The 14950-nt window shown below is 39.8% G+C and overlaps 1 protein-coding gene across 1 annotated transcript; it reads right to left on the bottom strand.

Annotated features, from left to right (window-relative positions):
• Positions 1 to 1824: 1824 nt before the first annotated feature.
• Positions 1825 to 13496, bottom strand: LOC124265287. Its single transcript, XM_046700076.1, has 10 exons — positions 13417 to 13496; positions 12719 to 13058; positions 11346 to 11534; positions 10732 to 11015; positions 8704 to 8868; positions 7264 to 7607; positions 6888 to 7036; positions 6335 to 6462; positions 4809 to 4909; positions 1825 to 2015 (listed from the first exon to the last, which is right to left on the bottom strand). Exons 1-10 carry the CDS (start codon positions 13494 to 13496, stop codon positions 1825 to 1827), a joined length of 1971 nt encoding a protein of 656 aa, XP_046556032.1.
• Positions 13497 to 14950: the final 1454 nt, after the last annotated feature.

Genomic DNA, 14950 nt, shown 5'->3' with positions numbered 1-14950 from the left:
CATGAAATGAGTGAAGAGAAATGTTCATCTATCATATGGTTTAACTTAATCGTGATAATCTTAATATCTTTAATGTTTATGTGTCAGTGAAATGTTGGCTTAGAATGGACAGTCATAACCTTGTGTCGATATAGTATCGACATTAAACATTTAACGACAAATCGATGCCTTTCATTGTATTGACGTAAAAAGCAAACATCTGTTGACCATTGTCAAGAAGTTTGAAAGTTGTGCAAAGCAGAAGGACGTACTATGACGAGACTCGCAAACGAGTTTCTCTTACCACGTTTCAGCAAGTTGAATGATGGACTCTTTGGCATCATTTTGCTCCATTTGCTCGAGTCCTTTCAGTAACGCACGAAGGCACTCATGGCCATATTGGTGTTTCTCTCTTGCCCGCAGCAGAACCTTGAAATAAGCACATATTGCATCATATACAGTACAACCAGAAATTATTGAGAATTTAAAGATTGTAATTTTTTATATTTGTTTCACTCATTACTCACGTATTAATGTGAATATTAGCAGAACATAACTCCAGATTCAAAGACAGGTGAACAGTAAATATTGTGTCAAGTCACCATGGACAGCATTGCAGGCGTCAATGCAGCGGGGCATACTACTGATCAAAGTCGAAAGTTAGAAAGTCGTGGTCCATGCTGTCCCAATATCGGACCACCTCTTCTTTCATTTCAGCAATATTTGTCAGATTTTTCTTATTGACACTTTCCTTCATAAGTCCCCTCAAAATTTCTATTGAATTTAGGTCAGGGCTATAGCTTGGACAATCTAATAATGTCATATTTTGGGTCCGAAACCAGGCCTGTGAATGCTTTGAACGATGTTTTGGGTCGCTTGTCCTGCTGGAAAATCAAAAAATGTCCATAGAACACGTGAGCAGATGGAAGTAAATGTGCCTCGAGAATATCTGTGTACCGCTCACTGTTCATATTCCCTTCAAATACACAGAGGGGCGTTGCCCCTAACACAGATATGCCTCCCCACACGTAAAATTTTGGACTGTGGGCGCTGATACAAAGGTTTTTCAGTTTGTTTGGTCCAGAATTTCAGTGTATTAGGAAACAGACAAACAGAACTTTCATCTGAGAAAATCACATTGTCCCAGTTAAAATTTCTGTGCTGTAAGCACCAGTTCAACCTTTGCTCCTTTTGTTCAGGTTTCATGATCGGTGATGGAATTCACCTGCCAACCCATTGCGTGCAGCTCAGTTCTAATTGTTTCCTTACAGACAGCCACAGTTCTTCTATCAATCATATCCGCCTTAAGTTTCCTAAACACCTTCGTTTGTTTTTAGAAACAAGAATACCAAGCCGCCTCCTGTCACCGACAGTCAATTTTCTGGGCCTACCTGCACCTCCCTGGTGCTCAATACCATATCCATTTGCAATATTTTTCAAAACACGATAAACAGTGGACAAAGGGATGCCTGTTCTACTTGAAATCACTTTGGCTGATCTGATGTCCTTGTTATAATACTCCAAAATCAACTTCCTCTTCCTTAAATCATCCATACTGAGGATCACTGAAAATGTCGTCTGCTAGCAAGTAAACAAAGAGGGATAACTCTTCACAAACTAATGAAAAAGGATTAACGGAGTTGTCTCTCTTGAATAAAACCAAGCACTTGATAGCTGGTCAAGGTTGTTTACACTAGAAATCCAATTAAACATATTCCTAAAATCCTTAATAATTTCTGGTCATACTATATTTGGTATCATATAACATATTCTTAACACTGTTTTAAAATAGGGTCGATACTTTCAGGTAATCTTAAAGGAACATTTTTGCATATATTGATAATTTCATTGATTTCCAGAAAGAAGTATATTTACCACGAGCATCCGACATTCCCGATCGACCTTGTGTATATCGGATGTTGCCGTATCAGTTTCTTGTTTTGTCAAACCCAGAAAGATTCCCAAATTCTCGGGCTCCACTTCGATGTACCTCAGGATATCAAGGAGAAACAGAGTTGACATCGGCTCCGATGGACCTATAAATACAGGAAACAGTTGGTCTCATCTGCATTTTAGAATACTGACAAAACAAAAACTGAAAGCATAAAGTTTACAGCGTAAGACACAATTCTCGATGTTTAACTATGGATAAACCACTTAAGTATCATCCGACGATATATATATCAACGGTTTCTTCCCCTACTGACTTCAAAACTGCACTGCACATTGGGATACGATGACATGCATCAACCAAGTCAGCCAGCATGGCCACTTGACATACATACATTACACATACATATTCTAACCCAAATCTTCAGGGATTATCACTTCTCTGGTGTAGCACGTGTCGTTATATCTAGCTAATGATCTGTAGAATTGAATGTAGTTGATATTATGCTTTTTGTAACATTACAAATATTGTATTAATGTAGGTTCAATTATATCAGCAAATGACAGAGGTGTTCTACATTTTTAAGGCATTCTAATGTTAACTAATAAAATTATGGGGGGAGGGGAGAGACACAAACAGGGACATCCCTCCATACAGAATGTATATAGAGGGCAATTTTAAGAATCTGACCAATCATGCAAAATCAAAAGGATTTCAAACTTTCCTGATGTACAAAAGGCTTCAGTTCAGCCCCTGGAGCAAACGTTACAGTTTGAGAATGTATGTATTAGGTTTCGTAAGGTGTCTCTCTAATAGCTCCCATAATGGCAGTTACTATCAATTCGGCCCAATCTATCTGGTTTGTATTTGGGGAAAGAACCCAAATCCTCAGAGGAAAAAAAACACATTAGTCTGCTTCACAGTCCCTGAACCACATTATATTCCCCAGTGCCTAGCCCTACCTGCAATACTAAAGCCTTAAATGAAGCAAGTCTAGACTTCCTCGGGTTGATCTCCTTTGGGCTCCTTTTGAATCTATATGGGTTTATCAAAATTATATATATTCAGAGACTAAGCGTTAGTCTACAAACACATATATGGAACAGTTCCCGCTTGACTAACAGGTGTCCTGGTGTCCATTCACATTACAACGTCAGCAGGATGCCGCGACTCACGACAGCTCAGAGGAACCAGGCGATAGGAAGACTTGAAGCTGACCACACTGCACAAGCCGTGATCAATCACTTCCAGGTCAACGTTGGGGACCATCTACAGGCTGCAGCAACGTTTCCGGGCCACCAACACCACAAATGATCGCCCCCGTACTGGCAGGCCAAGGGTGACCACAAGACGACAAGACCGCCATGCTGTGCGACAGCATGTACAGAATCCCTTCATGCAGGCATCCGAAACAGCTCGCCAGACAGTGGGAACACACCAAGACCAATCAGTACTGATACAGTACGCCGACGTCTTAACAGCGAGAACCTCCATTGCCGTAGACCTTACCGGGGACCTATCCTCACCCCTCGTCATCGGCGTGAACGTCTACAGTTTGCCCTACAACACCAAAACTGGCGATACAAGCAACGGATAACTGTTCTGTTCACAGATGAGAGTCGGTACTGCGTATCAACTGCAGATGGCAGAACATGAATATGGCGACGACGTGGCCAGCGTTACTCAGACCAATGTGTAATGAAAAGAGACTCATGGGGAGGTGCAAGCATCATGGTATTGGGTGGAATAGGCCTGAACCAGAGAGTGGGTCCTGTGGTGACCATCACTTCTATTCAGATGATTCCCACCTGATGAAAGGATTTGATTGGACACGGCAAGTCAAGAAGAGGCAACTCTCAGCATGGAATCATGTATTGCTTGTGTCAAGTCATGCAGGACAGACAGCATGCTCAAACATAATGCAGACAAAACTGAGGTAACTGCAATTTGTACCTCTCTCACACTACACAAATGTTGCGTCAGCAGTCTAACAGTTAGTCAGGAAGCCATTCTAATCTCAAAGATCTTGGAGTCTATCTTGATTCGTCCATAACCTTGGACGACGACATCACTTAACAATGCAGAACTTGTCACTTCTACCTCAGTAATAGTAGCTCTGTTCGGCCTCTTCTTATTTCAAATGCCACTGCAACATTCATGCGATCACTTATGCTTTCCCGCCTGACCTACTGCAACAACCTCCTCTTCTAAAGATCGACTTTACTGATTGCAAAGATAGAAGAAATGCAGATGTTAGTTACTTAGTTAATAAGACTAAGCCTTGAGAACAAATCCAACCTGTACTCAAAACTCTTTACTCTTGCCCACCAAACAGTACACAGGATCTCCCATCCATATCTTCAAACTGTTAATTTGTGTGTCAAGCTACCAGAAACTATCGTTCAGCTGACAAATTCCTCCTTCCTGTACCTCCTCTCCTACTTTGAAGACATTTTGTGACAGGTCCTTGAAACACTCTGCTGCTGTGCTATGGAACTCTCTTCCTCTTCGCCTTAGACGCCTCGTCCTTGACTGCGTTCCTTTATTACTGACAATTTTTCTTGTGTTTAGTAGTGTGCGCTCAGAGCATGCCCAGGCGGCGTGGAGTTCAGCGCTATATAATTGGCCATGTAAGACAGTGAAATTTCGAATCTCAGACAGCTGTTGTAATAATGATAGCAACTCAGACGTTTCTCCATATTCCCAATGCTTAATTCTAATTCAATGAATAGGTGACGCAATTTTTGTTTGTGAACACTGAAGGTAGTCCCTTTGTGACCTTTCATATTTGCATCTATATCTGCATATGATCCCACCTGATGCCATGTTTATCCTTTATATGATAACATTGTATATTGTGAATGTTACTTAATGTAATGCATACCATATTTTTATATCCACATGTTTGATGTCATGCAATACAATTATAACAACTTACTGATGTTTTCTGTAAAGCTGTCAAGGCTGAGGGTCTGGTTCTTCAACCAATTCCAAAATGGCTTATTCTCCCATTCATGTTTGCAGTCAGATGACTTCCAACTAGTAAAAGATAACCAATGGTTTACATCTTATCTGTGCGTGCATGCGTGTATGTGAGTGTGAGTACTGTAGAAATATTTTATTCAAAACAAATTGAACATGGATTGGTAAACAAGCCGAAATTGCTTTTTGAATACCTCTACAATATATTAATCATTTATTAAACCTATATGCCAATATAATATAAAGGTATGGACAGATCTTAGTATCAAAGAATTTATAGGTTTACTTTTGTTTGGATTTCCATTTAAAACAGAATTTAAATTATATCCATGTACATATCAAACATGTGATATCTGATATTGGAATAAGTAGGACAGTAAAGAAGTAATGTGTAAAGTATCCTCATAGGGGTGACCACAAGAGCAGGATTGATCTACTGAAATGTGTCGTTCAAACATGTTTGTATCAAATATATTAAAATTAAATGGCTTAGATGATTATAATACATTTTTCAACTGGCCTATAGTTTCAATATCAGACATATTCTGAGGCAAATCATTCCATTGTCTTATTGTACCAGGTAAAACGAAATTACTATACAAAATTTGAATGTTATCACTGTTTCTTAATCTATGGTCACTTAACTGTGATACTCATTCAGGTAGTGAATCAGTTAAATAAACTGGTGTCCTGTGCTGAATCATTTTGTAAAATATTAATAAATTGCCAGGTTGTCTATGCTCAACAAGGGGCATGGAGTTAGTTTCCTTATAAATTCAATTCATGACTTGTTCCTCTAACTGCCCCACAAATCGTCCGCAGAACATCTAAACGTAGATTTTCAACAATTTTTCTTGATCTTTAGAACAATTATACCAAAGGTGCGAACAGTATTCGAACATTGGTAATATGTATGACTTGTACATTTGCTCTTATGATTTTCTAGATAATCTTAATTTAAAACTACGAAGACAATTTACCAATAGACGAAATGTTTTTACTAATTCACCGACATGGGAGTTCACAGCTGCTGCTACTTTATTTCGTAGAAGCCTAAACTTTTGCCAATCTATATCATAAGTTCCAGTCTTTGCTATGTGAGTGTGTAGGTAGAAGGAGTGTGATTTGCCATTCCGCATGCTATTAACACCACCAGCTACCAATCGATTGCTTTTTTCTCCATGAAAAGCTCAACAGTGGAAGTTACAGTCATACATGGATAGAACTAAATTCAGTAGTAAATTGGCCATTGCTGGTAATATTTCGAAATTCATCGACTGTTAATAAAGGATGGTCGGATCACTTAAAGTATCGTCAAAATGTGTGCATTTGCATCTCCGTTAAGAATATGATCTCAAAGGAGAGACGGGTTTGAGACTCCTATTGTTCTTGCCTTCAAATAAACAGCAGTGACAAAGAAAACAATGCGTTTTATTATGACAGTATCACGGAGATGAAGATAATTATTGTATAAATACCCACCACATCTCCAGAAAATCAATGACTGACTGTGCCGCAGACAAGTTGTCAACTCGTACCAATGCTTGTGTAAGTTTTGTGACGCCAATGTCTGCGGCTTCGGCGTTTGCTGAGAACCACTTTCGCAATACCTGTAATAGGTTTTGTGGAATTAGCGTTATGACTTCAACAGAAAAATGATACGCATGCATATACATGTATAGGATAAATATCGCAATGCTGGCAACATGCCAGATATTCATGGCTATTAATGCATCAATATTTATAGCATAGTAAATATGTATTTCAACAGCGCTGAAAACCTCATCTTTGGGTTTTCATATTACCGATTCAACGGAAGACCTACTCGCACATACTAACCATAGTGCTAGGAATATTTCAACATGTTCTCAACATTATATATCTGTTCGGTTCCACCTTTCTGAAAATACGATTCTGTGTTTTGAAGCAGTGTTCGAACAATAAATAACCAAAAATCAACCCACCAATATATGAAATAGTCGGTGTAAAGTCAACGGTACAGTGTGGACATAAGATTTATTTACATTCACCATACCTGTTTGATTCTCTCTTGCGAGTCATACAGATCATTGTGAAGCATATCCATCAACCAAGGTAGAGAGTGGCCAAGGTATAGCCATATTTTCCACCAGGAACCAAACACTTGAACTGAAAGACTGGCTGTGAGCTCTGCTACTATGAATTCTGAAAGCATAGTAATGTAAAATTTGATTAGGATTCATTTCTTTCGTTGGACGAGTTTTTTATTGATTGTGTTTCTCTCACATATGTTAGTATGATCAATCCTCATTCCTCGACATGCTTCAGCATGCAATCATTGGGGATCTTGGCTTTATTAATATTCGTATTTATAAAAAAAATGTACACTTCATTAAAAACCTATATATCCCAGGTAAATAGCATGTACGTACTTCCTTTGGACTCGTACAGTTCGGGATCATAAGCCTCATCCAGTCCTCTGTTCACTTCATCAACTGCAAATTTTGATACAGAATAGCTCTGGGACGAATATGCATTTTGATCAAGGATAAACGGTAGAAACGTGAGCACGTCATGGTGGTCCGTCTGCAGATCTTTTATAGCAACTGTAGCCCGACTGATGTCTTTGCGGTCAATCACCTCAAGATCCAAGGACTGGTGACAATTCATCCCTGGGAAGTAAGTGATCTTCAGTGGTGAGATATCGACCCGTGATTTGGCGTTTCCATCGACGGCAACACCGTACTCGTTTTCCGGTTGAGATTTGAACATCCCGCTAACACGGAGACAGGAATAGTTGTCGTTCTCCCATGCCGAGGTACGTGTCTTCAGGTTTTCAGCTTTACAACATTCCACAATGACATCGTGTAGTTTTGGAGACACTTGTTTTGCATATGCCAAAAATGTTACTATGTGAATGTTTCTTCTTCGGTGACATGTTGATATTTGCTTTTTCAGCCTCTGCATTTTGGTGTTTCTTGGACTCTCCAACATCGCCTTTCTGTTCATGATTAATTTATGAATATTGGGTTGAATAGAAAATGACAGCATATGAAACAGTAATAAATATATTCTTAAATTCGATGGATCACAATCCATCCATAGGGGTTGATACAAGCTGTGCTGCTCTTTCAACGTAAGCTATAAAACTAATGCTTTTAGACATAAGTGCATTGGTAGGTGATGCAGGTTTAATGCCGCATTACAGGATGAAACATTGATACTGGCAAAACCAAGAAACATACAAGGAACAATCTGGGATTCTGAATCACATAGATTGTTTTAGTGCTACCCCATACAGCGAATTACGACGGCTTAGGCCCAATAAAGATCAGTATGTATGCAGATATCAGTCACCTATTTTGCCAAGACAAGAGTCATATTCTACGTCGGAAATCCATGACTTACACGCCTTGACTAAGAAACGTACGGTTACCTTATCTCAAGAAACAAAGACATTTAAACCCTGAGTGACAACAAAGTAGTTTTTAGTACGTCCTGCCTCGTTCAAACAAAATGTTGTAAAATGGGCTCGAACGGATAGAACGTGTAAATTTTATATAAATACCATGCTAGTTCGATAATAAACAGTTCTCAGTTGTTAAACAGTTGTTATTACGTTTAGACTAGATAAAATTGCCCGTTCACCCCGTGTGGACAACGTTTTCAAATAGTTCAATCCCGTCCTTAGTTTGTATCCGTTCTGAACAAGACTTATTTCGTTCTTAATACGCACAACGACGTTCCAATTCGTTCTTAACTCGACCAGCTCGTTTTCAGGCAGTTCCTACCGTTCGCGCTACGTTCTCACTCCGTTCTTAGTGCGTGCAATCGTGATAGCAATCCCGTCCTGGTCCGATTTCTATAAGTACCCAGCACGTTCTCCAAGGAAAAAGAACCCTGGACCAAGAAAGAAATCCATTCCAAGATCCACAAGCCCAGATGCAGACATATTTGCTGAGCCGTCTGTGTCTGAAGAGAGTGCTCTGTCCACTGGACCTTCAGAAGCCTCCGTCAGACAGTCAACGGTACTATGTCTGAGACAGAGCAAACTCAGAAGGGCATCAGAGTGGCTTCCAAAACCACCAACGTCTATCTAAATGAATTTGTAATCGGCATTTACCAAAGCCAATAGTACAATTGAAAAGAAACTTTTGTAATTGTGGTAAATTGATTCAGTCTTGGGAGGCTTCTGATGGCAATATGTTTCCCATCCAGGGCACCACATGCAAAGTGAGACATCCCAGCGTTTCAGGAACTCCTCAGCAACTTCTTTCCAAGAGAAACTGTCAACAGGGCAATTGAAGACTTCTTTCCTTAGATCCATTACCAACGCATTACAGACATATTTCACCAACAAGCAGATTCCGTTTCTGGCTACCCGGAATTCATATTGCAAGGTGGCATAGGAATATGCTGATGCTTCATTCAAGAAGTTCATCAGACATGGATGGGCTGATTCTCAAGAAATTGTATAAGGACTCATGAATGATCATCAAGGCGGAGCTCCTCCTTCAGTTGATGATAATGTCCCACAGCAATTTGCCAGTCAGGTTTGACCAAGTTCCTCACCCAACAAGTGATGTTGACAACTGCGAACTTGTTCATGTTTCACAGATAGAAATCTCTATCCCAAATGACGAACGTATTCAAAACGCATGTATTTATACCATATCTTGTTGTATCGTACTGCACACGATATTGGCGTTGTAATAACTGCGTGGGAACTACATAAACGTACTAACAACGAGTGGACCGCCTCCGTGGTGTAGTGGTTAGAGCGTCCGCCCGGAGAGCGGAAGGTCGTGGGTTCGATCCCCGACCGCGTCATACCTAAAGACGTTAAATTATGGTACTTGTTGGTCCCTGCTTGGCGCTCGGCATTAATGGGTACAACAAGGACTGGTCGGCTCGGAGTCAGTAAAATGTGTCTGAGTGGGGTATTCATGCTTCACTGCTTCACTGGTATCTCAGTGGGCTAGCATTTTAAAACCAGCTTAAGTCTGGGGTAGTACAAGCAGCCGCACATACACATACACACGCGTGCACGTCGTCATATGAGTGAAATATTCTCAAGCACGACGTTAAACCCAATATCACCTCACCTCACTAACAACGAGTAGAACGTAATGAGATTCCAATGCTAACATTTAGAACCGTGTAGAAACGTGCTACAGGACTTCTTCAGAACAATTCATTTTGTTTGTAACATATTTGCACGGAATAGCAACTAAGGACGCGATGCGGTCGAGTTAGGTCTGTCTGCGCACGGGATGGACGCGGTGGAAACTGTAAAAACGTCCTTAGTAAGACTGAAATACGACGATTTCGTTCGCAGTACGGCGATTTCGTTTTAAGTATATTGACACTCCGTCCCATTTTAGAACGGATAGAACGCTAGACATGTTCAACGGTCTGGAGCACCCTTCTGTCCTTAGTCCGACCGAGCCCGTCCATACTGACTGTAAACAGGTACCACTACGTCCAGTCCGTTCGCAAACAGTTCGAGCCCGATCCAAATATTTTTCAAAAACGTACTGAGAACGAGTTTGGTGTGATGGGGGCATTACATCTAAAACCACTTCCGTCGTAACAGCTGTATGAGGGAAACCTCTGAGTAATAAGATATGGGCCTATATGTTGTTTGGGGGGACACCTCCCAAGTCATCGAACCAATGTTATGGCGACTCCCGTCAAGCGATGAAGTGTCGATGACATGTTATGATATTATATCATAATAGTACAAGCTTAAACAAAAGTACTTTAATGCTGATGAGTTTGCGTCAGTTATCGCAATATCACCGACTAAACCATATATCGCAACCCACAAAGAACATTTCCAAGACGAATCAACAGTGTTTATCATTCTCAAGATAGCATAGAATATGAACAATTCTTACGTTGAAAAGTGTTTGGTTGTAAAGCTTGCAACTTTGCCCTTGATCTTGATGTCAGTGTCAAGGACAGTCCAGTACTTTGTATCCTCTTCGTCACTTGAGACATTCTCGGGTCCAGACCTCGACAAGACAAAGAGTTGACCTTTCCCAGTGTATTTTTCCGGGAGGGGCAAGGTAAGGAGGATATCTTTCTTCGGCTGTATGCCAGACGTGTGCTCAATTTCATAAAACTTCGAAAATGATAGAATGGCATCTAGGTCTTCAGTAATAGGCACACTCTCCTCGACCTTGAAGAAATAGCCAAATACATGCCTGTCAAGAAGGGATATATTATTAGCATTCTTGAAGACTCGATAAGTATTATTATGTTTCAGTATCAGAAGTACCAAGATCTCTTTCCACAAAATACTATGATAGTCTCAGCTCTATAACTGCAACAGTTATCACAAGAAGTGAGTCAATATAAGAATGTAAGAAAGGCCGAAAAGCCGTGTTAGGATATGTGATGTATTTGAAGATAACTTTAGTGAAAATGATAAAACATTCAGCCTTGCAAATGTGACGAATGTATACGAAACACATAATTGAAGATACACATTTACAAGGGAAGTATTTACCTTGAGTGACATTCTGCCTGGTCTGTCAAATGCAGTCTTCGGAATATCCATTTCTACATCAGTGTCAAGCACAGAAGTAATCTTCCCACCATTGGCTGGAATGTCAAGCAATTCCTCTCCTGGTCTTTGGCAAATGATAAACCAGCCACGGGTTCCTAAATTTATTTTGACTTCTGCTGTCCAACGTTGCTGAAAACAAAGATCTAGTTGAAATTTGTGAAAATATTCATTCATTATGTCGTATGACTGATGTCATGATTGATAACTGTATCATCAACCTAATGTGAAACGGTCAACAGTTGATCTGCAGAGTTGTGCTTCTGCTGGTCATCTCAGAATCGTTATGTTAACGAGTCTTTCTTTCTAATCACCAAAACTTGCTCACCGGTTCCCCCGTTGTGGTGAGTGGTCTGGTGCATAGAGCGCGGGTCACAACTCAGTTGAATTTGAGCAACGTTGGTCACGGGGAGTCAATGGATGGGTGAACGTGTTTGGCAGGTTGACTCAAATGTTTCTTGAGTTTCCAGGACTTCAGTCTTCAATCCCATTACGGAACACATGTGACACATGTAGTCTCACCCTAGGCAAGTGAGTTTGTTTAAAAAATTACTACTCTTCACCCAGTAGTGAATGGGTAACCGGGAGATAAGACATATGACCGTTAACCTGCTAGCGCCTCACACGCAGCCTTGGTTAACCGGACTAACAATGTGTTAGCCCCTTGAACATGCACAAGTGCGTGGAAACAGGTGCCTTATAAATAGCCTTTATTGTATTTATATTTATACATAAACAATTTGCCTCACATTAGACTTTCCTCTCACAATGCTCTCTGACGCCTTAATACTGTTTTATTCACACAAAAAACATACACACGCACGCACGCATGCATGCTCGCACGCGCGCACACACTTATGAAAGGTTGCTCAGTTGAAGTATCTAGGATATTGGGTGTTGTGCCCAAGGTGGATTCACACCTACCATGGTTCTGTTGGTTTTATTAATCAGGCTAATCCTTTCGTATCAGGTTTATTCGGGTTATTATTGTGGTTACTTTCTGGGTGAGTGAGGGAGTGAGTTTAGTTTTACGCCGCACTCAGCAATATTCCAGCTATATGTCTGTAAATAATCTAGCCTGGACCAGACAATCCAGTGATCAACAACATAAGCATCGATCTACGCAATTCGGATACATGAGTTTGTCAACCAAGTCAGCGAGTCTGACAAACCGATCCCGTTAGTCGCCCCTTAAGACAAGCATGGGTTACTGATGATCAATTCTAACCCGGATCTTCATGGATGTTATTTCCTGGGACCACACAGTGAAGTTTTATATCACATGGTGCAGCTGTCTATTTGAACATGACACTTACCTCCTCTGCCATGAAGATTATTTTGGCAACTGATTCCTTTTCCTCTTTATTCATGGTTGCAAACTTTACAAACACTTCAGAATAGGAGCTTGGTTTGTCTTGCAGAGGGAATGTGATTGTCAAGAGAATATTGGGTTGCGATATACGACATTCAACAAGCTCGCCCCAGAAAGATTCGTCTTTCTTCTTAGCAGGACATTTTGGGTGTGTAGCTGGTTCGTATCGCTTGAGCATCATGAATGTCTTGGATGAACCCAAGTCAGTTTGTGACCCAAATTTGATACTCATGGTCCTGATATGCTTCTCCTCGCAATGGTCAGCTAGGATTCGTTCTGCCTGCCTGAAGATTAACGCAATCATTACTCTTAAATACACAGAATGCACTGAGCAGCACCAGTTATGGCTACATATACTTATCATGTGCTTTATCATATCATAATTACACCATATAGAAAGAAGAATTCGTTTTAACTTTAAGCAGATACATGTATTTTCATTGTAGTAGCTTTGAGTAAAAGTCTACATCTACATCTACTACTACAGCTGCTACTACAACTACTACTACTACCACTACTACTACTACTACTACTACTACTACTACTACTACTACTACTACTACTACCACTACCACTACGGCTGCTGCTGCTGCTGCTACTTCTAAGTTTTAATGCTATGTAACTACTAAGTCTTCTTGCTACCTTTCTAAATCCACCGGTTGTTCAATGGCGTCTCTAAACGTTTTGTTATCACCGGCCAGAGTCTTAGCAGAGTTTCCCATCTCAAAAAAAAAGCGAATGAGTGAGTAAATGTATTATGATTTCTATCTTTCCGTAAAGATATGAGCTTGTGTCAAGGTCATTTGGCGATTGCTTACATAGGATAAGGATACCATGACAAAAAGTAAAATCATCTGCTCTGAGTGGGCTCAAATACGTAATGGTGGGTTTTTGTATAAGTATCTATTCAAAGTCAAAAAGTGGAAATAGTGTATAAAGTGGACAGCGGGATCAAGTTGTATTGAATGAATCAGTTTCTGTCTTTTTGTCATATGCTCAGCTTAGTTCATATTCATACGTGGTTTGTGCATCTATATGCCCAAACTACCAACTGTATGTGTCAAAAGAATTGGTACATGAACTATTATATCTTTTATATCCCTTGTCTTTATTTACTAACCTGGTCTCGTTTGTTGACGTCAGCTCCAATAAAAACCAGCCATTCAACTATCTGTGTCCATTTTCTCTCCACGGCATAATGGAGTGGTGTTTGACCATTCTGAAAAATAAAATTTAAGGTAGCAGGATAGAAATTGGAAGAATACATTTATAACCTAAAAGCTATTTGTTCATTCAATATCATCCCGAAATATGCCGTTTTGTACATTGTATATCAAATCTTACTTTGTCAGAACAGCGTATCTTAAGTGAAACGAGAAATGGTATTCAGAAATGTATTGAAATATTTCAAAAGCTCTACCATTTCCTAAAGTGTTTGTATATATTCTTCAAGAAAGAGATACTGACAACAGGTAGAATGTTTGATACCTTATCTTCATGGTTAAAGTTGAGGGTTCGAGTCAGTAAGATCTGTAGAATTCCTCGTACACCAGACATCACGGCATGGTGAAAGGCAGTCCGCCCATCCTGGGTGAAAAATGTATAGTCAGTGTAAGAGCGAACATTATGTTGATACCGGAAATTCGGATTTACTGATTGGTTGGTATTCCAACCAGACATGGGGTAATTGTAATTTGTAATTGTAATTGAATGTAATTGCATGTAATTTATAATTGAATGTTTAAAATGTAATTTGTAATTGTAATTTAATTAATTAATATCTCAATGTAATTGAATATTTCAATTACTTTTTCAATTACATCAAATTACATCTCACTTTTGTATTTTGGTGGTCATCAGGCAACCCTTGCAATTATATTCTGTACAATAAGGAGGACGTAGCAGTGTTTTTCAATAAGATGCTTGTTGTCGGTATATACTCTAGCAGGTGTTAAGTTTTGAAAGAGATTTGAATGTCTAAGCCTTTGTAACTATCACCATCTGCACATTTGTGAAACAAAGGGAATCAGTAACGCATGACTGAATGTAGGTTGGTATTTGAGGAAATGGGGGATTAACAGTACTATTAGTCAAGTTCCTATCAAAATGGCCTTTTGTTTATTTCTCATAGGATATGATATTCAAAATCCTACTGAACTGTAGTCCTATTTTTATA

Source organism: Haliotis rubra, unplaced genomic scaffold (assembly GCF_003918875.1).
Source record: "Haliotis rubra isolate DU_JTF1 unplaced genomic scaffold, ASM391887v1 Scf97, whole genome shotgun sequence".
Taxonomy (NCBI): Eukaryota; Metazoa; Mollusca; class Gastropoda; order Lepetellida; family Haliotidae; genus Haliotis; species Haliotis rubra.
This window is presented reverse-complemented; position numbering and strand designations above follow the sequence as displayed.

What these genes read in the sequence shown, in the direction of transcription:
- LOC124265287 (XM_046700076.1), bottom strand. Translation starts at nt 13,496, where the DNA reads ATGGGAAACTCTGCTAAGACTCTGGCCGGTGATAACAAAACGTTTAGA. An exon ending in TTCCTTGGAGAACGTGCTGG is followed by an intron (nt 7,608 to 8,703) that starts GTACTTATAGAA and finishes TCTCCGTGTTAG; the next exon opens with CGGGATGTTCAAATCTCAAC. An exon ending in CGCAAGAGAGAATCAAACAG is followed by an intron (nt 6,463 to 6,887) that starts GTATGGTGAATG and finishes AACCTATTACAG; the next exon opens with GTATTGCGAAAGTGGTTCTC.